The 27,501-nt window shown below is 43.9% G+C and overlaps 1 protein-coding gene across 4 annotated transcripts in view; it reads left to right on the forward strand.

The window, feature by feature from the left end:
• Nucleotides 1–27,501, forward strand: part of SLC16A7 (solute carrier family 16 member 7) — a 154,370-nt gene that overhangs the window by 58,792 nt on the left and 68,077 nt on the right. For all 4 annotated transcript variants that reach the window (XM_073619983.1, XM_073619981.1, XM_073619982.1 and 1 more), the window contains exon 2: nucleotides 4,773–5,006. In XM_073619983.1, the coding sequence (XP_073476084.1) occupies nucleotides 4,793–5,006 (214 nt within the window). In that variant the 5' untranslated portion in view covers nucleotides 4,773–4,792. The remainder of the gene's footprint in view (nucleotides 1–4,772; nucleotides 5,007–27,501) is intronic.

A 27,501-nucleotide genomic window follows, 5' to 3' on the forward strand; every position in this document is an offset into this window, starting at 1 on the left:
TTTTTTTATCATATAGTGTACATGTGCAGTACTCTATGTGGCTATCTCAAGACACCTGGGAGGGACTGCAGGGGATGTAATAAGGCCAACGAATCACACCCCTTAAGTATATTTACAGACTTACAGGTTGTGCTGTTCCACCAAAAACTCTATATATACTGGGCAATTACGTCAGCTGACCTAATGACACCCAGGGTGTACATAACAGTTGCATGACAATCTTACATAGCCATAACGCCCAAACAACACATGGGTATATTTGCATCCCTTTCAATATTTGTTACAGTAATTGCCATTCTAAGTCCTACATACTATCCACCACAGAAGGTCAACACTTCTCTGTATGTCCAAGGGCCCCTTTTGGCTGCCAGCTGTATAGATGGATTACAGTCCTTTCCCACGTGTATATTTACTTACATGCACTGGCATATTCTTATGGGAAAGGACTGTTATCTGAAGTGTTTTCCCAGAAAAAATGTGGAGGTTTGTTCAAAGGGCATGATCAGTTTGGCCTGCTTACATCCCTTCGGGTCTGATAAGGAAATCAAGGGGAACCCTGCTCCAAAATTTTTTAAAAATGGCGTAGGGGTCCCCCCAAAATCCATACCAGACCCTTATCCGAGCACGCAACCTGGCAGGCCACAGGAAAAGAGGGGGGATGAGAATGCGCCCCCCTCCTGAACCGTACCAGGCCACATGCCCCCAAAGCACCTTGTCCCCATGCACTCTCCCGCCCCCCCTCTTTTCCTGTGGCCTGCCAGGTTGCGTGCTCGGATAAGGGTCTGGTATGGATTTTGGGGGGCCCCTATGCCATTTTTTTACATGTTTTTCAGGGTTCCACTTAATATTCATACCAGACCCAAGGGGCCTGGTAATGGACTGGGGGGGATTCCATGCTCTTTTTTCAAGGAGTTTTATCTATATTGCCAAGACTCCACAATTCATTACAGCCGCGATCAGTTTTAAATGACAATTTTTCCTTTTAGAAATGTCATTTTGCTGTGGTACTGTTCTAAACATGGGGAAAATGCACCACTTTACAGGTATACTATAGACACCCCCCAGGCACGATATTTAAAGGAATATTTCATTTTTATTGTTTCACTTTAAGCATTAAAAAAATCACCGTTCCCGAAAAAACAGGCGTTTTTAAAAAAAATTTTTGCATTGATACATGTCCCCCGGGGCAGGACCCGGGTCCCCAAACACTTTTTATGACAATTGCATATAAGCTTTTAAAATGAGCACGTTTGATTATTCATGTTCGTGTCCCATAGACTTTAACGGTGTTCGTGTGTTCTGCCGAATTTTTTGCCTGTTCGGTATGTTCTAATGCGAACTGAATCGGGGGGTGTTCGGCTCATCGCTACTTTTAACACAGTATCTCAAAGAATCAGACATGCCTGTCCTAACTGAAGAAGCAGTAAAAGACCTTGAAAAAACAATTTTGGTAATTGAAACTAATCAGGCTATTAAAAACATGACACCTGGGAAAGCTCCAGGGCCTGCTGGCTACACACTGACCTATTACAAAACCTTTCAAGAGATACTAGCAGACAGATTTTTGGAAGCGTACAATTCTATTCTACAGGGTCATCCACTTCCCAGTGATACTTTACAGGCACTTATTACTGTAATGCTCAAAGATCCCCAACTCTTTCCTACCTATCGCCTAATATCCCTTTTGAATGTAGATTCAAAGATTTTTACCAAAATTCTGAGCTCCAGAATATTATCCCACATCCCGACACTTATCCACCAGAACCAGTCTGGCTTTGTGCTGGAACGAGAGGCCAGGCACAATAACCACTGGGGTTGATTTATTAAAACTGAATAGTGCAAAATCTGGCGCTGCTCTGCAAAGAAACCAAAATCAGATAGAATCAGCTTCCAGTTTATTTTTTATTTTTGTCAAAAAATTGAACAAGCTGAAGTTATAAGCTGATTGGCTACCATGCACAGTTGCACCAGATTTTGCACTCTCCAGTTTTATTAAATCAACCCCAATATGCCCTTAATGTAATTACTCTAGCACAGACCAAGCACATACCCTTTATTCTAGTATCCACAGCTGCAGATAAAAGCTTTTGATAATGTTATCTGGGGCTTCATCCAGGCTAACCTAGCCCATATAGGCCTAGGTGAAAATTTTCAACACTGCCTTATATGCTAATCCTACAGTCTGAGAACGTTAAAAAGATCTGTGAAACATGCAACAAAAAAAAAGTAAAATACTTACCGAATTCTGAGTATTGGGGTCTGAAGAAGCTAAAAAAATCTGCGAAACACATAACTCCCTTGCAATAAAAAAAATCAATATAATCTTCAGGGAAAACGTTTATATGATATGATTGTCATAATGATCTTACCAAATTTGAAGGATAAATGGTAATATTATGCCATGTACTACCCCTGAATACAACATCCCATTATTTGTAAATACATAAAAAGTATATTACAGTATGTATCCCATTATTTGTAAATACATTAAAATGATTTTATACATTATTTTTGGTAAACACGTCTTCTGTGGTGAATGGTGTGACACCATAAAAGTCTAATTTGATACAATTATTGCAAATTTTCTATGACTAGGATGTGGTGTTAAGGTGACTTTATGTGAAGGGACATACAGCATGTTTCCATACAACTGAAGGTCGGCCTGTACCACAATGCCTGCAGTGACCTGTGCTCCAACCTAAAGGAATGTTGTGTTCAGCACATTTTCAGTTAAGGATCTAATGCTTCTTGAAAAGGTAACAATTGTAGATTGATCACAATAAATTTCCCAAGATACTAGAAAGTATTTTGAACTGAACTCATGATAGAAATAATTGTTGTACTTACTACGGTGATCCTACTTTAAATTAGTGATGTTGCATTGCTAGCAGTACAGCTTTCACCATAAGGAACTTAGGTGATCATAATGTTTACTTTTACTACCTTTTCAGTTTGCAGTTGAATTATCACAAATTGTATTTTACACCCTTCATTCTATTAAATGTAAAGCTCATCGCCTGTTTTCTATTTACCTAAAGGTCTCCAGCCAAGCCTATCTCTAACGCTATACAAAAGCCTGTTAGACAGGACAGAGTGGAAGTGTAAATGCCATAGGACATTAGGTTTTAGTTCTTTAATCTTTTAAGGTGTGTATTTTGAGCAGTGTAATACATCTTAGAAATGGGCTTTGTCTTATGTAACTCAATGCCCCAATAATTTAATATTTGCTTATTTTTCACATTTCAGTCATGTCACACTGTAAAGGTAATTTTTTTAAATGACAGGCTTCTTGTGTTTAAACAGCTTTTACGTGTTACAAAGTCTTCTTTAACTTTTTATCAACTTTCACTTGTCTTATGTGATGCTATAAAGATATCAGTTTATGACGGGATAACCAAACACTATGAAATAAATATCCATAAAAGAAAATTTTTTATGAAAATGTTATATGATGTCAGTTGTTAATGCCTCTTACAGGCTGTGCTCAAATAACACCAATCCAGGATAGATACCCACTGTATCGCACTTTACGGAAGAGCTCTCCACATTGTGTTTTTTTTTTTTTCCAGTTCCCTCCTACGTTTTTGCTGGGTTATCCTTAATAAACATACTCACATGTGCAATGAATCCAGTGTTGTTCTGTTGTGATCTGCCACTTAACTGTTGCACACCCAGTCCCGTGCTGCCATCTTCCTTTCTTAGGTCGCCAGGAGCCTGCTGTGTTTTCCTGGTTCTTGCTGCTACCCCCTGATAATGTGGCTCCAGATCCTTCCTCGTCTAGCGCTGTCTGTTAGCTGATGCCTCCTGGGATATGTGATGTGGGCTGCAGAAACAGGATTTCATATCATTCTTGCCTGTGTGGGAATGGATGTATGGGATGAGCTATATTGGAAATAAACAAAAAAAGAAAACCTAAAAGGAACTTATAAAACGTTGTCTTTTTGTTAAATTGTGGAGTCCGGAGGAATACAATGGTGGAGATGTAATTGTTGGTGGTCCACTTTAAAGACAATCAGTCATGTTTAGGATTATTCAAGATTCTCATTATATTGCATTGTAGTCTGGATACTTTGGAAAGTATTGAAAATTGTGTAATCTTACCTTTGAAGATTTACATTCCCTCTTGTTTATCTTTACTTGTTGTACATTGTCCCAGCCTAACATTTCAACTGGAATTCTAGAATTCATGTAAAGTTTGGAAATATCTACCATGTGAGCCTGACCTCACTAGGGTGGATTTATTAAAGGCATAGAGGCTGTTAACTTTGCAGGGGAAGTTTCCCATAGCTTAGAAAATGTATTGAAAATTCACTTTGCAAAGAATACCCAATCACATGCAGGAAACAAGTGTTTTTGCTTTCACATTTTTACATGATTGAATGATGGAAGCCAGCAGAGCTTCACCTCATTCAGTAAGCTAATGGAAAATGTCCTTGCAAAGTGAACAGCGTTTATTAAATCAACCTCTATCTTCCAACTTTTGAGAGTGCATAACAAGTCTGTAATTGAGTTGTAAATGAGAATGTAAGCAACCAGAGGGGTCTGTTATTTTTTATCATAGCTATGAAAATGAAATTAAAAGACAGTGTATGAGATCAGTTAGTTGATAAGATAGCAATTTTCAAATGTCTGATCATTTCTGACCATTGATGATCAGATGTGTCAGGCTTATAATATACAAAATTGTTTGTTGCTGTTCTCTAAATTGTGTGTACCTGTCCTAAAATCAAAATGCATTTTCAAAAGTGCCTCTGTAATATTGTGTTTTTCAGACAATAAATCCCCGGAAAAGATGCCTGATATGCCAGTGACACTCTCTCACACCCCTCCAGATGGGGGATGGGGGTGGGTTGTTGTCTTTGCTTCATTTATTTCAATTGGATTTTCATATGCATTTCCTAAAGCCATTACAGTATTCTTCAAAGAAATCCAGGAGATATTCCACACCTCATACAGTGAAATTGCGTGGATATCCTCCATAATGCTGGCGGTCATGTATGCTGGAGGTAAGTCACCAAGCATAATTTATCCGTGTGCTGCTTTTCCTGGATCATTGGACCTATTGTTTCATTTTTTATAGCAGTTTATTGAAGTTATTCAGCTTGTCATGAACAGCAGGATGGTAATCCAGTAGTACAATACCTATATATGTCTTTCTAACCCAGTTTTTCCCAAACCTGTCCTCAGGTCTTACCAACCATTAATGTTTTGTTGATATTTACACAGCCTAGTAGATTGTAATGCTGAGGAAAAAAAAAAAATCATTCTTTGTATGTGTAAGGTGACTTACAAAACACATACTGTTGGTTGCACAGTAAACTGATGTAGTGGATTCCATTGTCCTCTGTGAAATAGATGGTGCTCAAAGTGCAGTTCCAGTAAAAAACATTTTAGTTTTGATAGAATAAAGAAGGGTTTAAAAAACCTCTGTACCTCTACTTTCCTGTGTCAATGACAATGCTTAATGTGAGTAAAAAATATTGACCCAGACACAGAAAGTATTAATAAACTGAGAGCAGTGGCGTCACTAGGGGGTGGCTACTGGGGCTGTAACTCCGAATCTAGGGCCCATAGCCCCGAGTCTCTTATTGGGTGCAGCGGTGCCGTGGCTGTGTGTAGATAAAAGAGTTCTATCGCTTGTTATTCGCTAATTGCTGGGAGGCGGGCTTCCGCCTCCAATCCACACCCCTCCTCTCATATTGGCTCCAGAGGAGCTGAATTTTTGGTGCCAAGTGTGAGTCCTGAGCAGGAGAGGAGCTAGCTGGAGGAAGGATGAGAAATGTCAGCACTGACAACTAGCGCAGATTGGACACAGGGCTGAGCGAGCAAGGGAGGAGGAGAGTGTCATCCTAGGAGCCTGGACATTGTCACTGCTAAGTTGAGACACCCCTCCTGTCCATAGACAAGGGAGGAGCGGGTTGTGAGCATAGAGGAATGTCCAGAAAGGAGAAACTCCATCTCTAAATGTGTTTCTGTGTGACTTGTGTTCCTGTCAGCACCGAGCCTCCCTTCCCCCTCCCAGGGGAGGACAGAGCAAACAGGACAACACAGTAGCAATCATTGCTACCCATAAAGCAGTCACTGGAGCTCCCCCAAAGCTTAATGAAGATAACAGGACAGATGGCAGACTGCATTCTTCTCCTGTGAGTCACAATTGTTCCGCCTTCCACACTGTATAAATGTGTGCTGTAAACTTGTCCTGTACTTCAGCAGAACAGGTATGGTGAAAGTGAAAGTAAAATTCTTATATATGTTAGGAATATACTGGGACTTTTTAGGTACTACATACAGTAAATGCATTTTCACAAAATCATTCTTTTTAATTTATGTGTGTGTGGAATATATCTCTGTAGCACCTATAAAGTCCCAGTATATTTCTAACATATTCAGGAAATTTGAGCATTAACAGCAAAGGATTTGGTGCCACAATACAGCCCATCTCCAGGAAATGAAAATAAAGTCCTATCTTGCAGTGTGTGTGTGTGTGTGTGTGTGGGGGGGGGAGGAAGGAAGGGGGAGCTCTTTCACCTACCTGTTTTCATGCTCCAGCTAGATGCAGTGCTCTCTTCTTCCACTAAAACCCCAGCCTCATCACATACCATAAAGGAACATTAACCCTGTATGGTATGATGAGGGGGCTGGAGTGTGATCTGTGCATGCGCTGCTGCCGCTTGGGCAAGCCCGTACACGCTTGGTCATTTTTGGACAGGCAGGCGCATGCACAGTGACATAATAGCACTGGGTGGCACCATTTTTAAATGTAAGGCAGCAGTGGCACTTTGTGAGGTCTCTACAGGCACCTCTTATCACAGCCCGGTAAGACCCCTCCACAGCCTCTGACATCTGTATCATGTCCGCAGCCTCTGACATCTGTACCATGTCCGCAGCCTCTGACATCTGTACCATGTCTGCAACTTCTGTCCTGTGTGTGTGCATATAGATAGATAGATAGATAGATAGATAGATAGATAGATAGATAGATAGATAGATAGACAGATAGATAGATAGATAGATAGATAGATAGATAGATAGATAGATAGATAGATAGATAGATAGATAGATAGATAGATAGATAGATAGATAGATAGATAGATAGATAGATAGATAGATAGATAGATAGACTGTATATATATATATATATATATATATATATATGTGTGTGTGTGTGTGTGTGTGTGTGTGTGTGTGTGTGTGTGTATATTCCATACATGTGAATGCCCGTCCAAGCATATGACTGTCTTTACTTCGCTGCTATGGGCTCTGGCCCAAGATCTTTTGTAGACTTAGCAATGCCCCTGACTGAGAGGTTTAAACTTTTCCCTCCAAAAGAAAGTTCAGCTGCTTCCTGTGTCTCTATTTAAGAGATTTCCGCTGGCTTTCTTTTTTTTTTTTTATATCTTGTCAATATCCTTTAAAGTGTTTAGGGACAGAAGGAATCCTGACTCCACTTGGCGCTTCAGCCAAGGTATTGTGTACCTTCCTCATTTATTTGTGGGTGGATTCTTTTTTTATAAGATACACAAATGAGTGACCGATCATTATTTAAATATCTCCTACTACAACATGCTATTAAAGCTCCGTTTGGTTCCCCTGCATTAGGTCTCTCCTCTACCTCATTGGAACTACCAGTAAAACCAAGCTGACTGCGACACTATAATTGTAAACAACCCAAAGGTGCAAAGCCATTTACATCATCTCACTACAACTGGCTTAAATTTATCCCAAATTTCACAAAGGAGGTGGGAAGAAGTTACATGATATATGGTGTGACGAACGCGGGTGTCAGATCCCTGCCCTCCTCGCTAACTCGCGACAAAGGACCGGCCAACCTCACACCACGCTGTCACTTACGTAACAATGCCACTCTCAGCTGCGCCCAGCACAAAGATTTTCCAGCTTGCGGGACCACAATCTAGGTGCGAGCAGCCTGAGAGTGATTGTCACTGGGCTAATTACACAATTAACCCTTTAACTGCCACCACCCCCGTTTAAAAGACCGAGCCGGGGGAGACTCGTAATTTTGCAATACCAATTATAATTTTAGAATAAGCGTCTGCCACACACACTGCCACTACAGACAGGCCTGCTCAGAGTCTTACTCTATAACAGTAGCGCCCTTCAAGAGGCAGGTTCGTTTATAGCTTGCATTAAGAGCTTTAGAGACAAGGTTAACACTTTTCAACATAAGGGTTTATTATGAAAAGGTCAAAGTTGATGCAAATAAAATATTTACAGAAAAAAGATGTTTCAAAAAGATAAAGACAATATACAGCCACAAAGCAATAAGGTAGAATTGGGAAGAGAGAATACTTGCAATTAATGTCCGAGGGTTGATCAGAGTTCAATCGATGAGCTAGGTAATCGGTTCTCAACTTGGCAGATGTTTCTTCTTGGATGGTAAAAGGAGAACTGACCATTGTCTTGGCATCTCCTCTTTTCTGTCAAATCAAAGGGGGTGTTGACAGCGACCAGTAACCAATCATCTGATCAGCTGGTTTTAGGGGTTGGTTGCTGGGAGGTGTCTACACTCATGACCACGTCCCAGGTGATTTTGTAATACATACTCATATATCTGCATCTATAGTGTTTACAGACTCCAAATATCCATATTATAATTCAACTTGAGATTTCCTTCAAAACAAGTCTAAACATGCCATATCTATAACGTATAGCCTGCTTTGGAGGAATAAGTGGTCCCAGGGGTTTCCCATATGACCTGACATAGGGGTGTCTGGACTTGAAACGTTCCATATTATCTGAGGAAGCTAAATATGTCCAGATTATGTCTGTGCTATTACTAAGTCAGAAGTTATGAAACATGCTGAAATTTCATACTTATTCTAGTGAGGTGTATTCAGAAGACTTTACGACCTAGACCTGTTATGTCTCTGAATGGGGAGGGTGACAGTTTTACGACAGGCCTGAACACTGCCCTTACAACAAATGTTTTTCTACTGACCTAACCTTTCTGTTTTCTCTGTTGAGATAACCTTTTCTGTTGAACTTAAAAAGCTTTGAATTCCTAAGGTGGGGAAGACGGAGTTCAGAGTTCTCTGTGAGGTTACATGAGTAGCCAAACTGTCATGGCTACTTCCACACAAGATGGCAGCTAGCTACAGCTTGTCATGTCCTGTACTTGATATCGTTACATATGGGTTTGTTAATATACTGTAAGCACTGCAGAAAAACAAAATTGTGCATTTTAAATTCATACATCAATGGCACTACACCCTTGAAAAACTGTGATACATGAGACGTATGCCGCATGCAGAATGTCCAATATGCCATGAAAAACAGCCAATACATTCCACATGTTCTGAACATGTCCATGGGTCCTTCTAAATAACCTACATTGGAGGTCTGCCTCATGGGCATTATTAAAATGTGGATTCTGTTCATCTGTTTATACACTTTATTGTCAAAAGTATTGGGACGGCTACCTTTACTCCCATATGAACTATAATCGCATCTCAGTCTTAGGGTTCAATATTGAGTTGGCCCACCCTTTGCAGCTATAACAGCTTCAACTCTTTTGGGAAGGCTGCCCACAAGGTTTAGGAGTGTGTCTATGGGAATGTTTGACCATTCTTCCAGAAGCACATTTGTGAGGTCAGGCACTGATGTTGGACGAGAAGGCCTGGCTTGCAGGCTCCGCTCTAATTCATCCCAAAGGTGTTCTATGGGGTTGAGTTCAGGACTCTGTGCAGGCCAGTCAAGTTCCTCCACCCCAAACTTGCTCATCCATGTCTTTATGCTCCTTGCTTTGTGCACTGGTGTGCAGTCATGTTGTAACAGGAAGAGGCCATCCCCAAACTGTTCCCACAAAGTTGGGAGCATGAAATTGTCCAAAATTGTCTTGCTATGCTGACACCTTAAGAGTTCCCTTCACTGGAACTACGGGGCCAAGCCCAAACCCTGAAAAACAGCCCCACACCATAACCTCTCCTCCACCAAATGATTTGGACCAGTGCACAAAGCAAGGTCCTTAAAGACATGGATGAGCGAGTTTGGGGTGGAAGAACTTGACTAGCCTGCACAGAATTCTGACCTCAACCCCATAGAACACCTTTGGGATGAATTAGAGCGCAGAATGCAAGGCAGGCCTTCTCCTCAACATCAGTGCTTGACCTCACAAATGCGCTTCTGGAAGAATGGTCAAACATTCCCATGGACACACTCCTAAATCTTGTGGATAGCCTTTCCAGAAGAGTTGAAGCGGTTATAGCTGTAAAAGGGGGGGGGGGGTAAACTCAATATGGAACCCTATGGACTAAGACTGGGATGTCATTAAAGTTCATGTGCGTTGTAAGATATTGGGGTGATTCAACTCAAGTGGTGCATGCAATTTTAGGAACACGCGTCAGTCCAGACTGCATTTTAAAAGCACGGCAGCCCACTTTTATTTAAAGGAAACAAAGTTCAAAGAAAATAACAGCAATTTCCCTTGCAGGGTTTCCACCATGACTGTATAGTTCAACATTCAGCCTCCTGGCTTACTCACTTTCAGCACCGTTAGTGAGCACCTGGCTTGCAGCACCGCTACTGAGCACCTGGCCCACATGGCTTCACAGCACTTGCAGGACAACGACTCCACAACTTTATCCCTGACCTGCCTGGTGTGTTCCTTGGCCTTCATGATGCTGTTTGATCACTAAGGTTCTCTAACAAACCCCTGAGGGCTGCACAGAACAGCTGCATTTATACTGAGATTAAATTACACACAGGTCGACTCTATTTACTAATTAGGTGACTTCTGAAGGCAATTGGTTCCACTAGATTTTAGTTAGGGATATCAGAGTAAAGGGGGCTGAATACAAATGCACTGGGGCTCGCAAGAGCTGTCGTTCTGGGTTGACGTCATATGACAGCCGCCCAGAACGACAGCTCTTGCGCGCCCCAGTAGGCATGCAGCACGGTGATTGCGGCTGCGCCGTGTTGCTAGGACATGGCGTGACCCCAATCTGTGTAAAGTGCCGCGGCTCTTTAACCATGTGATCGGCTGTGTCCAATAACAGCCGGTCACATGTAAACACGGAGATGCTGGTAATCGGCGCTCCTGGCCTCACACTGACAGAGTGTGAGGAGAGGAGAGCCGATCAGAAGCATCTCCTCACAGAGGACATCTGGGGATGTAATCAGGGCACTGATCATCAGTGCTTTGATTACAATTAAGTGCCACCAGTGCCAGAACTGTGTGTCCACCACTGCCAGCAATCAGTGCCAACCAGTGCCCACAATTGCCACTAATATGTGCCCACAAGTGCCAGCAATCAGTGCCCACAAGTGCCAGCAATCAGTGGCCATTAGTGATGCCAATCAGTGCTGACTATCAGTGATGCCCATCAATGCCCATCACTGCCGCCCATCAATGCTCATCACTGCTGCTCTTCAATGCCATCCATCAATGCCCATTAGTGCCCATCAGTGCCGACTATCAGTGATGCCTATCCGTGCCCACCAGTTCTGCCTATCTGCGCCCACCAGTGCCACCTATCTGTGCCCACCAGTGCCACCCACCAGTGCCACCCATATATATATATATATATATATATATATATATATATATATACTCTGCATCCTATGTTTACAGTGCATTCGGTGGTGTACTGTTTCTAATAAATTTCAGGTGGTGTACACAGTATCTAATACAGTGTGCACAGTTCCTACTACACTTCTGGTGGTGTACACAGAGTATACAATATAGTGCAGCCGCTGTACAGTTTCTAATACAATTCAGGCGGCGTACACAGTATCTAATACATTGTGTACAGTTTCTACTACTTTTTTGGTGGTGTGTACAGTTTCTAATACACTTCAGGTGGTGTACACATTATCTAATACAGTGTGTACAATTTCTACTACACTTCTGGTGGTGTACACAGTATACAATATAGTACAGCCGTTGTACAGTTTCTAATATAGTACAGGCGGTGTACACAGTATCTAATACAGTGTGTACAGTTTCTACTACACTTCTGGTAGTGTACACAGTACACAATACAGTGCAGCCATAGTACAGTTTCTAATACATGGCAGGTGGTGTACACAGTATCTAATACAGTGTGTGCAGTTTCTACTACACTTCTGGTGGTGTAAACAGTACACAATACAGTGCATCCGTAGTACACTTTTTAATACAGTGCAGACGGTGTACACAGTATCTAATACAGTGTGTACAGTTTCTACTACATTTCTTGTGGTGTACACAGTATCTAATACAGTGTGTACAGTTTCTACTACACCTCTGTTGGTGTACACAGTACACAATACAGTGCAGCAGTAGTACAGTTTCTACTACACTTCTGGTGGTGTACACAGTACACAATACAGTGCATCTGTAGTACAGTTTCTAATACAATGCAGGCGGTGTACACAGTATCTAATACTGTGTGTACAGTTTCTACTACACTTTTGGTAGTGTACACAGTATACACTACAGTGCAGCCATTGTACAGTTTCTAATACAGTGCAGGTGATGTACACAGTATCTAATACAGTGTGTGCAGTTTTTACTACTTTTCTGGTGGTGTACACAGTATCTAATACAGTGTGTACAGTTTCTACTACACTTTTGGTGGTGTACACAGTATCTAATACAGTGTGTACAGTTTCTAATACAGTGCAGGTGGTGTACACAGTATCTAATACAGTGTGTACAGTTTCTAATACACTTTTGGTGGTATACACAGTATACAATGCAGTGCAGCCGTTGTACAGTTTCTAATACAGTGCAGGTGGTGTACACAGTATCTAAAACAGTGTGTACAGTTTCTACTACATTTCTGGTGGTGTACACAGTATCTAATACAGTGTGTACAGTTTCTAATACACTTCAGGCAGTGTACACAGTATCTAATACAGTGTAGTGTGGTGTTGAAAAACAAAAAATACATAATTTCCAGAAGGCCACCAAGGAGAGGCAGACACTCACAGGCCACTAAAAGAGGGCAAGCAGCCTCTGTGTCTACAGTCAACAGTGGTGGTCGTGGACATGGTGCATCCTCTGCAGGTGGTCGTGGGGCACGCTTGTCCTTTTTTTCTGCTGCTGCCCATGCTATTGAGCTACAACATGCAGAAGAGTTGGTGGAATGGATAACAAAGTCGTCCTCATCCTCCTCATCCTCTGTCACCCAGGCTCAGAGTAGTTTGCCTTCCAACACAGCTGCCAAAGTGGCCTATTCCACCAGCTCTTTGTCCACAGTCAGTCCTTCCGTAGCCCCACCATCATGCACGGAGGAGTCCCCAGAATTATTCAACCACAGTGTCAGGTACATGCTGCTGGAGGATGCGCAGCGATTTGAAGGCTCTGATGTTGGTTCCCAGGTTGAGGAAGGGAGTAATGTGAGCTTACAGAGAGGGGGTGCCCAAGAAGGACAAGAAACTGGCAGTCATGTTCCCCCAGCTGCAGCATACTGCCAAGTTTGCTCCAGTAACAAGGAGGGAGGGGATGATGAGGTCACTGACTGTATTGGGTGCCTGAGAGAAGAGAGGAGGCACAACTCCAACGAGGCAAGATGTCCTCTAGGGGGCAGCTTAAGGGCAGCCACCCTATTGCATCACACCACAGAGCTCCGCAGGTGCAGGGCGCTGCTGACTCCCTGCTGACTTTTAAAAGTTCCTTGGTGTGGGCCTTTTTCGACATGTGTGCAGCAGTTTGCACCATTGCTGTTTGCAACCTATGTCTGAAGCGGATCAAGCGTGGCCAGAACAGCACCTACTTGGGCACCACATGCTTGACCAGACATATGACGACCTGCCATGCATTCCGTTGGCAACAGCACTTGAAAGACCCACATCAAAGAAAAAAGGCGAACTTCTCCTTGCTCCTCATCTGGGATTTCCAACCCTGCTACACCTCTAGTCCTCTCAAAAACCTACACTGAGGAATGAAGATATAGCAATAGGTGTTCCAAGTACTTGCAGCCAATCTGCTAGCAGTACACCACCAATTGATTTTAGCAGGCAAATTTCCCTACCCCAGCTGCTGAACCATAAAAAGAAATTCGGTCCCAGCCACCCACATGCTCAGTGTCTGAATGCTAGCTTGGCCAAATTGCTAGAACTGCAACTGCAACTGCCCCCTTTCGTGAATTTGTAGAATGTGCTCTATCTCAGTGGCAGGTTCCAAAACGCTATTTCTTTTCAAGGAAAGCCATTCTGTCTCTCTACCGGCATGTGGAAGGCAATATTTTGGCTTTGTTGGACAGGGCAGTCAGCAATAAGGTTCATATTATCCCTGACTCATGGTCCAGCAGGCATGGGCAGGGATGTTACCTTTCCTTCACGGCGCACTGGGTAACTCTGCTGGCAGCTACGAACGATGCAGGACAGGGTTCAGTGTTGTTGGAGCTTGTTCCACCACCACGCCTCCTAAATGCTAGTTGCGATTCTGCCACAGCTCTCTCCTCCACCCCTCCTCTTCTTTTAACTCTATGGCCTCTTCTGCAGATTTGTCCTCTGAACTAGTGGTGCTCCGTAAGAATTCAAGGGACTACGCAAGCAGTCAGGCTAAAAGATGCCATGCGGTGCTTGTGTTGGTCTGCCTAGGGGACAGGAGCCACACTGGGGCAGCGATTCTGTCAGCTCTGCAGGGGCAGGCTCAGAGGTGGTTGACGCCATGCCAGCTTCACCACGCCTCCTAAATGCTAGTTGCGATTCTGCCACAGCTCTCTCCTCCACCCCTCCTCTTCTTTTTCCTTTATGGCCTCTTCTGCAGATTTGTCCTCTGAACTAGTGGTGCTCCGTAAGCATTCAAGGGGCTACGCAAGCAGTCAGACTAAAAGATACCATGCAGTGCTTGTGTTGGTCTGCCTAGGGGACAGGAGCCACACTGGGGCAGCGATTCTGTCAGCTCTGCAGGGGCAGGCTCAGAGGTGGTTGACGCCATGCCAGCTTCAACCAGGAATGGTTGTATGTGACAATGGCACCAACTTTCTCTTCGCCCTCTGACAGGGAGACTTGACCCATGTTTCATGTTTGGCACATGTCCTGAATTTGGTGGTGCAGCGGTTCTTGAGCAGGTACCCAGGCTTACAGGATTCCCTGAGGCAGACCAGAAAAGTCTGTGGTCATTTCTGCCGGTCATACAATGCCAGTGCTCGGCTGGCTGACATTGAAAGGGAATGCAACCTACCCACCAACCGCCTCATTTGTGACATGCCCACCAGGTGGAACTCAACGTTGGCAATGCTGCAGCGGCTGCACACATAGCAGAGGGCCATCAATGAGAACCTATGCGAACAACACAGAAAAAAACTTTTGCCCATGTGACTTTTAAAGAGTCCCATCTCAGACAGTAAATGTAAAAATATGAATTTTTTTTATTATCATACATTTAATAAACATATGTACCACAATGATAAAAAAGACATAAATGATGAACATGAATGGTGCTGTATAGAGTTCATATGAAAAAATTAGATATGCGGGAGCTGAAAGCACCATACAGATACCCCAATCGATCTAGAGTTGCTGTGCGAATGATCTCTACGCATTTCGCAAGGTAATTCTCGCTTCCTCAGGAGAGGCACAGGTAGGTATCTGGAGAAAAAATTGAATCAATGAATGATAATAATAATAATAATAAATAAAAAAATTAAAAATAAAATAAAAAGGGACGAAGGGGTAGTAGGGGAAAAGGGAAAGGGCAGGAGGAGTGCCATGCATGTATGAGTATATCTCAATATCTGTATCTTACAGGTAGTGCCAAATGCTGGTCAACTCTCGCCGGAAATTCTTGTTGGGTGACACCCGTCCGTGGGAATCATCCTGTTCCTCATGTCCCCAGCACCGGATGGGGTGGTTTATGCCTCCTTCCGCTTTCACCCCTAGAGCCAAGAGGGATTGGCGTCATCTTCAGCATCTCTTGACACTTCCGGCTCCCTCGTCTCCTGCGTCATCACATTGCCACCCCCCTGGCGGTGAGGATGCGCAGTACTGGGCAGGGTCCACCACATTATGCACAGCTGATACTCTCATCTGTGCTTACTTGGTGAGACTGATTTTCATCGGCCACAACTATGGGAGGGGATCCAGGGGCGTGCCCCATCCCCTCACACTTTGCGAGCCCATTGGTTGATTTCAACCATGATGACGCTGAAAGGGCAGGGCTCATTTGGACACCGGGACTATTTAGTCCAGGCTCTAACATGGGTTCGGTGTTGTGCTTCCAGCAGTACAGAACTTGGCTATCCTGTGTTGGTCTTTCTTCCCCTAAGGGTAAGTCATATCGTGTTCATCCATGGTTGACGTTCATGCTGTACCTGTTCACTTTATAATTCGTGTTCATTGTTTGTGTCTGTTGGGTGGTCAGGGTTTCACTGCACATTTGGTGTTTTGTTTGTTCAGATGCAATCCCCTTTCCATTTGAAGCTTTCATTATACACTGGGGCCACACACCATCACTATTTTTGCACCTTCACTCATTAATTTACTTGATTAATGTCTAGATAGCATTTCTATGCCAATTAAGTTTATATTTTGAGGGATCATTTTAGCCATACCTGTCTGCTATCACTTGCACATATATACATATATATTTGACCACACTTTGTACTTTTATGAATTAACTGGTATTTTAGATGAATGTAATACTACTACCACATATATAAATATGTCCAACTTTCAGCAACTGTGGACCGGGTATGTGTTTACTATTTTACTATTACTACTATCCTATACACTCCTTATTGGTTACCTCCTTACTATCAAAGAATCCCCATCATTGTTGTGTTTATTTCATCACATATTGGGATTTTTCTCTCTTTATTGGTGACACACATACACTTTTTATCACTTCACTGATTTTTCCTCCTTAGCCATTAGCGCATTTTTTACCCATATATTAACCACTTCAATACAGGGCACTTAGACACCTTCCTGCCCAGACCAATTTTCAGCTTTCAGTGCTGTCGCAGTTTGAATGACAATTGTGCGGTCATCCAACACTGTACACAAACTAAATTTTTATCATTTTGTTCCCACAAATAGAGCTTTCTTTTGGTGGTATTTGATCACCACTGCGGTTTTTATTTTTTGCGAAACAGATAAAAAAAGACCGAAAATTCAGAAAAAAATAAAAGTTTTGCTTTTGTTTTTGTTTAAAAATTTTGTAAATAAGTAAGTTTTCTCCTTCACTGATGGGCACTGATAAGGCAGCACTGACGGGCACTGATAGGGCGGCAGCCATGAGGTGGCACCAATGAGCGGGCACTGACGGGCACTGGCGATGGGCACTGATATGCGGCACTGATGGGCACTGGTAGGCGGCACTGATGGGTGGCACTGATATGCAGCACTGATGGGCATTGATAGGCGGCACTGATGGGCACTTATGGGTGGCACTGGGTGGCACTGGGTGGCACTGGTGGGCACTGATGGGCACTGTTAGGCAACACCTATGGGCACTGAAAGGCTGCACAGATGGGTTCTTATGGGTGGCACTGATGGGCACTGATAGGCGGCACTGCTGGGCACTGATAGGCGGCACTGATGGGCACTGATACGTGGCACTGATGGGCACCGATGGGCACTGATACGTGGCACTGATAGGCACTGATACGCGGCACTGATGGGCATCCCTGGTGGCACTGGCAGTGGTAGGCATGGGAGTGGGCACTGATTGGCAGCTGCCTGGGCATTGATTGGCAGCTGCCTTAGCACAGATCAGTATTTCCCTGGGGGTCTAGGGGGCATACCTGGTGGTGGCTGGTTTCCCTGGTGGTCCTGGGCGGCTTCCCTGGTGGTCCTGGGCGGCTTCCCTGGTGGTCCTGGGTAGGATCCGAGGGGGGGCTGTGCTGATAAACAATCAGCACAGACCCCCCCTGTCAGGAGAGCAGCCGATCGGCTCTCCTCTACTCGCGTCTGTCAGACACGAGTGAGGAAAAGCCGATCACCGGCTCTTCCTATTTACATCGTGATCAGGCGTGATTGGACATGGCTGATCACGTGGTAAAGAGTCTCCGTCAGAGACTCTTTACCTAGATCGGTGTTGCGGGGTGTCAGACTGACACCCCGCAACAATGATCGTCGCGATGCGCGCCCCCGGGGGGTCATATGACGTCCAGTCAGGATATTGAAACCACTTTGCCGACGTCATTCTGCTATATGGCGGGCGGCAAGTGGTTAAACAACACCATTATTTTTTCAGGTGTGTGGCATTTTTTCTTTCCTTTGGTTGCATTTACATTGACCACCAGGATGTCAGATCTGTGAACACACCACGTTGTTACCATATCCCCGCCCCTTCACAACTCCCATGGGGAAAAGGAGTTGACTTCTGTACAGGCCGGGGGAGATCCTCTGTATGTTACCATATATATTGTTACACATAAGCGTGCCTTCTTATTCCAACTGGATTACCTATCCGGCGAGAGTTGACCAGCATTTGGCACTACCTGTAAGTTACAGATATTGAGATATACTCATACATACATGGCTCTCCTCCTGCCCTTTCCCTTTCCCCCTACTACCCCTTCCTCCCTTTTTGTTTATTTTATTTTTTTTATTATTATCATTGATTGATTTATTTTTATCTCCAGATACCTACCTGCGCCTCTCTTGAAGAAGCGAGAATTACCTCACAAAACGCATAGAGATCATTCATGCAGGGGTATCTGTATGGTGCTTTCAGGTCCCGCATATTTAATTTTTTTATATGAACTCTATGCAGCACTATTCATGTTCATCATTTATGTTTCTTTATCATTGTGGTACATATGTTTTTAAATATATGATAATAAAAAAAATCATATTTTTACATTTACTGTCTGAGGTGTGCCTCTTTAAAAGTTCCTTGGGCAAAATGTTTTTTCTGTGTTGTACATACGAATTTGGGACTGAGACACCACCTCAACCCTTCTCACACTAGCTCTCATTGTCTGTCTAGAGTACCTGTGCGAGTATGGCACCAAGACAGGGTCAGGGGAGCTTGGCTTCTTTTCACCACGCCAGTGGCTACTGATCAAGGATGCATGCACTGTCCTGTCACCATTTGAGTAGGCCACAAGGATAGTGAGCAGCGACAATGCATGCATCAGTGACACTGTCCCTCTAGTCTTCCTGCTGGAGCACATAGTTACATAATTACATAGTAGGTGAGGTTGAAAAAAGACACAAGTCTATCAAGTCCAACCTATGTGTGTGATTATGTGTCAGTATTACATTACATATCCCTGTATATTGCGGTCATTCAGGTGATTATCTAATAGTTCCTTGAAGCTATCAATGCTTCCCGCTGAGACCACCGCCTGTGGAAGGGAATTCCACATCCTTACCACTCTTACAGTAAAGAACCCTCTACGTAGTTTAAGGTTAAACCTCTTTTCTTCTAATTGTAATGAGTGGCCACGAGTCTTATTAAACTCTCCTCTACGAAAAAGTTTTATCCCTATTGTGGGGTCACCAGTACAGTATTTGTAAATTGAAATCATTGCTTCGTGGAATCATGGACAGGGCACTTGAGGCAGAACAGTGGGAGAAAGAGGAGGACTTCCTTTCCTCTCAAGACCCCCTTTATTCAGATAGCATTTCTGTGGGCCCGCCAAACACACAGGAAGAACAGGAGGAGGAGGATTGTGTCAGCATGGATGTAGAGAATAACACTCAGCAGCAGTCTTCAAGGGATGGTTTTCAGTCCCCAGAAAGCCAAGGAATTGTACGTGGCTGAGAGGAGGTAGTTACGGTTCATGTGATCCTTAGTGACCCAGAGGGCTCAGAATCGAATGCCTCTGCAAACTTATGCTGCATGGCCTCCCTGGTTCTGCAAAACCTGCGAAAGGACCCTCTGATTTGTGGTATCAAGGAGAGGGATCATTACTAGGGATGAGCTTCGAGTTCGAGTCGAACTCATGTTCTACTCGAACATTGGCTGTTCGCAAGTTCGCCGAACAGCGAACAATTTGGGGTGTTCGCGGCAAATTCGAATGCCGCGGAACACCCTTTAAAAGTCTATGGGAGAAATCAAAAGTGCTAATTTTAAAGGCTTATATGCAAGTTATTGTCATAAAAAGTGTTTGGGGACCCGGGTCCTGCCCCAGGGGACATGGATCAATGCAAAAAAAAGTTTTAAAAACGGACGTTTTTTCAGGAGCAGTGATTTTATTAATGCTTAAAGTCAAACAATAAAAGTGTAATATCCCTTTAAATTTCGTACCTGGGGGGTGTCTATAGTATGCCTGTAAAGGGGCGCATGTTTCCTGTGTTTAGAACAGTCTGACAGCAAAATGACATTTGGAAGGAAAAAACTCATTTAAAACTACCCGCGGCTATTGCATTGCCGACAATACACATAGAAGTTCATTGATAAAAACGGCATGGGAATTCCCCACAGGGCAACCCCGAACCAAAATAAAAAAAAAAAAAATGATGTGGGGGTCCCCCTAAATTCCATACAAGGCCCTTCGGGTCTGGTATGGATATTAAGGGGAACCCCAGCCAAAATTTAAAAAAAAAATTGACGTGGGGTTCCCCCTAAATTCCATACCAGACCCTTCAGGTCTGGTATGGATTTTAAGGGGAACCCCGCGCCAAAAAAAAAAAAAAAAAACGGCGTGGGGTCCCCCTAAAAATCCATACCAGACCCTTATCCGAGCACGCAACCTGGCAGGCCGCAGGAAAAGAGGGGGGGACGAGAGTGCGGCCCCCCCCCCTCCTGAACCGTACCAGGCCACATGCCCTCAACATTGGGAGGGTGCTTTGGGGTAGCCCCCCAAAGCACCTTGTCCCCATGTTGATGAAGACAAGGGCCTCATCCCCACAACCGTGGCCGGTGGTTGTGGGGGTCTGCGGGCGGGGGGCTTATCGGAATCTGGAAGCCCCCTTTACCAAGGGGACCCCCAGATCCCGGCCCCCCCCTGTGTGAAATGGTAAGGGGTTACTTACCCCTACCATTTCACTAAAAAACTGTCAAAAATGTTAAAAATGACAAGAGACAGTTTTTGACAATTCCTTTATTTAAATGCTTCTTCTTTCTTCCTTCATCTTCTTCTTCTTCTGGTTCTTCTGGCTCTTCTGGTTCTTCCTCCGGCGTTCTCGTCCAGCATCTCCTCCGCGGCGTCTTCTATCTTCTTCTCCTCGGGCCGCTCCGCACCCATGGCATGAGGGGGGAGGCTCCCGCTCTTCTCTTCATCTTCTTCTTCATCTTCATCTTCTTCTTCTTCTTCTCTTCTTCATCTCTTCTTCCTTCTTCATTTCTTCTGCGGGCCGCTCCGCATCCATGCATGGAGGGAGGCTCCCGCTGTGTGACGGCGTCTCTTCGTCTGACGGTTCTTAAATAACGGGGGGCGGGGCCACCCGGTGACCCCGCCCCCCTCTGACGCACGGGACATGACGGGACTTCCCTGTGGCATTCCCCGTGACGTCACAGGGAAGTCCCGTCAATTCACCGTGCGTCAGAGGGGGGCGGGGTCACCGGATGGCCCCGCCCCCCGTTATTTAAGAACCGTCAGACGAAGAGACGCCGTCACACAGCGGGAGCCTCCCTCCATGCATGGATGCGGAGCGGCCCGCAGAAGAAATGAAGAAGGAAGAAGAGATGAAGAAGAGAAGAAGAAGAAGAAGAAGAAGATGAAGAAGAAGATGAAGAAGAAGATGAAGATGAAGAGAAGAGCGGGAGCCTCCCCCCTCATGCCATGGGTGCGGAGCGGCCCGAGGAGAAGAAGATAGAAGACGCCGCGGAGGAGATGCTGGACGAGAACGCCGGAGGAAGAACCAGAAGAGCCAGAAGAACCAGAAGAAGAAGAAGATGAAGGAAGAAAGAAGAAGCATTTAAATAAAGGAATTGTCAAAAACTGTCTCTTGTCATTTTTAACATTTTTGACAGTTTTTTAGTGAAATGGTAGGGGTAAGTAACCCCTTACCATTTCACACAGGGGGGGGGGCCGGGATCTGGGGGTCCCCTTGGTAAAGGGGGCTTCCAGATTCCGATAAGCCCCCCGCCCGCAGACCCCCACAACCACCGGCCACGGTTGTGGGGATGAGGCCCTTGTCTTCATCAACATGGGGACAAGGTGCTTTGGGGGGCTACCCCAAAGCACCCTCCCAATGTTGAGGGCATGTGGCCTGGTACGGTTCAGGAGGGGGGGGGGCCGCACTCTCGTCCCCCCCTCTTTTCCTGCGGCCTGCCAGGTTGCGTGCTCGGATAAGGGTCTGGTATGGATTTTTAGGGGGACCCCACGCCGTTTTTTTTTTTTTTTTTTGGCGCGGGGTTCCCCTTAAAATCCATACCAGACCTGAAGGGTCTGGTATGGAATTTAGGGGGAACCCCACGTCAATTTTTTTTTAAAATTTTGGCTGGGGTTCCCCTTAATATCCATACCAGACCTGAAGGGCCTTGTATGGAATTTAGGGGGACTCCCACATCATTTTTTTTTTTTAATTTTGGTTCGGGGTTGCCCTGTGGGGAATTCCCATGCCGTTTTTATCAATGAACTTCTATGTGTATTGTCGGCAATGCAATAGCCGCGGTAGTTTTAAATGAGTTTTTTCCTTCAAAATGTCATTTTGCTGTCAGACTGTTCTAAACACGGGAAACATGCGCCCCTTTACAGGCATACTATAGACACCCCCCAGGTATGAAATTTAAAGGGATATTACACTTTTATTGTTTGACTTTAAGCATTATTAAAATCACTGCTCCTGAAAAAACGGCCGTTTTTAAAACTTTTTTTTGCATTGATCCATGTCCCCTGGGGCAGGACCCAGGTCCCCAAACACTTTTATTGACAATAACTTGCATATTAGCCTTTAAAATTAGCACTTTTGATTATTCATGTTCGTGTCCCATAGACTTTAACGGTGTTCGCGTGTTCGAACGAATTTTTTTCCTGTTCGCATGTTCTGGTGCGAACCGAACAGGGGGGTGTTCGGCTCATCCCTAATCATTACTGAGTTGCAAACCTTCTGGATCCACGTTACAAGGGAAGGGTTGCAGAACTCATCCTGCCTTCACAGAGGGAGCAGAGGATGAAACATCTTCAGGAGGCCTTGAAGAAAGGTTTTTGCAATGCATTTCCAGACCCTGGGAGGTTACCATTTCCTGGTGCTGGACAATCTGTTGCTGAGGCTTCGTTCAGTCAGAGGAAGTCCCGTTCCTGCGCTCAACAAGAGTATATGTGAGGGGTCACAGTGTTGTGGCACCACCACCACCACCCAAGGCCCAATTTTTTAGCCCCTGTTTAACAGGGGCATGTAATTACAATTCTTGATCTAATATTTCACAGCAGGGCCCATTCCTGCACCCAATAAGAGTAACTGTGAGGGCTTACAGTGTTCTGGCACCACCAAAACCAAAGGCCCAATTTTTCTGCCCCTGTTTAACAGGGGCATGTAATTAGAATTCTTGATATAATATTTCACAGCAGGGCCTGTTCCTGCACCAAACAAGAGTAACTGTGAGGGCTTACAGTGTTCTGGTACCACCAACACCTAAGGCCCAATTTTCTGCAGAGTATATAGGGCAGGCCGTATAGTATATATACTGCTGTTTGGAGTATATAGTGCCTGGGGGACCCCCACGCCATTTTTTTTGCATTTTGGTGCGGGGTTTCCCTTAATATCCATACCAGACCTGAAGGGCCTGATATGGATTTTGGGGGTGATATCCACTCCATTTTTTAAAAATATTTCTTGTATTTTTATCTATATTGCCGGGATCTGACAATATATTACAGCCGCAAGCAGTTTTGAATTAAATTTTTTCCTTTAGAAACGTCATTTTGCTGTGGCACTGTTATAAACATGGCAAAGATGCGCTACTTTACAGGCATACTAAGGACACCCCCAGGCACGATATTTAAAGGAATATTTCATTTTTATTGTTTCACTTTAAGCATTATTAAAATCACTGCTCTCAAAAAAACGTCCGTTTTTAAAACTTTTTTTTGCATTGATACATGTCCCCCGGGGCAGGACCCGAGTCCCCAAACACTTTTTATGGCAATAACTTGCATATAAGCCTTTAAAATGAGCACTTTTGATTTTTCATGTTCGCGTCCCATAGACTTTAACAATGTTTTCGTGATCGTACACATTTTTTGCCTGTTCGCATGTTCTGTTGTGAACCGAACCGGGGGGGGGGGGCTGTTCGGCTCATCCCTACTCCCAATCAACATTCTAGGGTTATCATCAATCCATTTTAGACATCATGTCCAATCCCTGTATCTGGTACCCAAAGAGATCACCTCTTCTTTAGGCAGATGGTATACCTGTTTGTCATTCCAGAAGGTCCTAAAGGAGGTTCTCCCTCTTCTAAAGCCCCTATTTTTAGGTGGATTTGACAGATTATTGTGCAGGCCTATCAGTTGTGAGATAGGTACCTCTTTTTTCCTTTAAGCCCATTCCACCGTGGGCTATGAGTGTTTCTTACGTTTTTGATCATCAGGTCTGTATGTTTCAGTTTTGTAAGACTGCAACCTCGTCTTCCATACATACTTCTGTAATTTTTTCAAAGTCGATGTGGCTGCCACAGCAGATGCTAGTTTTGGTCAAAAGCCTCTGCAAGTGTCTTTCTATTGCCCTTGCTTTCCTTTTTTTTTTCTTCTTGAACTGTTTTGCCTGTTTGTTGTGCTGTCCCATCTGTTTGGATTTCTTTTAGATGTCCCTAGGTTGCTTCAATTATCATCAAGCTGTGTCCCACAACGGATGATAGAGAATTTTTATACTCACTGTGAAATCCATTTCTTGAAGTCCATTGAGGGACACAGCTCCCTCCCTCTTCATACATTGTTTCCTCTTGGACTGCTTGCTACAACTGAGCAGGTGTGAGGTAGAAGGGGCTTTAGCTTTAAGGTTGCTGGCTTTCAATTTTATATTTGAATAATGTCCATTTCTCTTGTAGGCTGAAGCCTAATTCTAGGCTGCTTAATTATCATCAAGCTGTCTCTCTCATTGGAGAAAAGAGATATAAGAATTTTATAGTGAGTACAAAAATCATTTCATTTTCATTTCCCAGTTTTGGGAAAATCCAAATACCATATAATAATTTATCACTACATAGTTAACTCATAAAAGGGATGAATCATTGAAAACATACCTTAGTAATTGTTTTTTACTGACAATTTTTATTAACATGTTAACCACTTCAGCCCCAGTAGGATTTACCCCCTTCCTGACCAAGCCCTTTTTTGCGATACAGAACTGCGCAGTCGTGCAGCGTTCTACCCAAACAAAATTGATGTTCTTTTTTTTCCCACAAATAGAGCTTTCTTTTGGTGGTATTTGATCACCTCTGTTTTTTGTTTTTTTACGCTATAAACAAAAAAAGAGAGACAATTTTGAAAAAAAAAGCAATACTTTTTACTTTTTGCTATAATAAATATCCCCAAAAAAATATAAAAAAAAAAAATTCTTCCTCAGTTTAGGCCCTGATGTATTCTTCTACATATTTTTGGTAAAAAAAAATCACAATAAGCGTATATTGATTGGTTTGTGCAAAAGTTATCATGTCTACAAAATAGGGGATAGATTTATGGCATTTTTATTATTATTATTATTATTTTTTATTAGTAGGCGATCTGCAGTTTTTATCATGACTGCAACATTGCGGTGGACAGATCGGACACTTTTGACACTATTTTGGGACCATTGGCATTTATACAGTGATGCTATAAAAATGCACTGATTACTGTGTAAATGGGGTTAAGGGTGTTCCCTCAGGGTGTTCTAACTGTAGGGGGGATGGGCTCACTAGAACATGACAGAGAACACTGCTCCAGATCACTGGGAGCAGTAGATCCCTGTCATGTTGCTATGCAGAACAGGGAAATGCCTTGTTTACATCTCCTTATTCTGCCTCTCCGTGTCACGATCACAGGCCACCGGCAGACATTGAGGCAAGCTCGTTTTCTGCACCCATGCCACTTTGCCGACATATATTGGCGTGATCTGGTTGGCAAGTGGTTAATTACATTCAGCAAGGAATCAAATCAGTATGCATGAAAGCGTATGATGCTAAAATGATGGTAAACACTGCTTAGTGTCACACAGTCCAAATAGATGTTTAAAGTGCTTGTAAAGGTTATTTTTTTTAAATAATAAACATGTTATACTTACCTGTGTTACCAATGGTTTTGCACAGAGCGGTCCCAAACCTTCTCTTCTGATGTCCTCCACCAGCGCTCTTGGCTCCCCTCTTCTCCAGGGGAAACGGCTGAAACACGTTGGCTTTTTTACAGCTGTATTTATGTATTTCAATAAATGAAGACCACATTTTGTTGAACTACCTGGGTGCTAACTTTTTCTCCAATGGATTGTCTCCTTTTCTCCAAGTGCCGCCATAGCAAGCCACATGCTATGGATGTACTCATGCAGGCACAATTCTGAGCCAGGCTGTGTGCATCTATAGACACTAGGGATGAGCCGAACACCCCCCTGTTCGGTTCGCACCAGAACATGCGAACAGGAAAAAAGTTTGTTCGAACATGCAAACACCGTTAAAGTCTATGGGACACGAACATGAATAATCAAAAGTGCTAATTTTAAAGGTTTATATGCAAGTTATTGTCATAAAAAGGTGTTTGGGGACCTGGGTCCTGCCCCAGGGGACATGGATCAATGCAAAAAAAAGTTTTAAAAATGGCTGTTTTTTCAGGAGCAGTGATTTTAATAATGCTTAAAGTCAAACAATAAAAGTGTAATATCCCTTTAAATTTCGTAGCTGGGGGGTGTCTATAGTATGCCTGTAAAGGGGCGCATGTTTCCCGTGTTTAGAACAGTCTGACAGCAAAATGACATTTCGAAGGAAAAAACCCATTTAAAACTACTCGCGGCTATTGCATTGCCGACAATACACATAGAAGTTCATTGATAAAAACGGCATGGGAATTCCCCACAGGGGAACCCCGAACCAAAATTAAAAAAAAAAATGACGTGGAGTCCCCCTAAATTCCATACCAGGCCCTTCAGGTCTGGTATGGATATTAAGGGGAACCCCGGCCAAAATTAAAAAAAAAAAATGACGTGGGGTTCCCCCTAAATTCGGTCTGGTATGGATTTTAAAGGGAACTCCGCGCCAAAAATACCAAAAAAAAACGGCGTGGGGTCCCCCCAAAAATCCATACCAGACCCTTATCCGAGCACGCAACCTGGCAGGCCACAGGAAAAGAGGGGGGGACGAGAGTGCAGCCCCCCTCCTGAACCGTACCAGGCCACATGCCCTCAACATTGGGAGGGTGCTTTGGGGTAGCCCCCCAAAACACCTTGTCCCCATGTTGATGAGGACAAGGGCCTCATCCCCACAACCCTGGCCGGTGGTTGTGGGGGTCTGCGGGCAGGGGGCTTATCGGAATCTGGAAGCCCCCTTTAACAAGGGGACCCCCAGATCCCGCCCCCCCGTGTGAAATGGTAAGGGGGTACTTACTCCTACCATTTCACTAAAAAACTGTCAAAAATGTTAAAAATGACAAGAGACAGTTTTTGACAATTCCTTTATTTAAATGCTTCTTCTTTCTTCCTTCATCTTCTTCTTCTGGTTCTTCTGGCTCTTCTGGTTCTTCCTCCGGCATT

Source organism: Aquarana catesbeiana, linkage group LG03, assembly GCF_042186555.1.
Source record: "Aquarana catesbeiana isolate 2022-GZ linkage group LG03, ASM4218655v1, whole genome shotgun sequence".
Taxonomy (NCBI): Eukaryota; Metazoa; Chordata; class Amphibia; order Anura; family Ranidae; genus Aquarana; species Aquarana catesbeiana.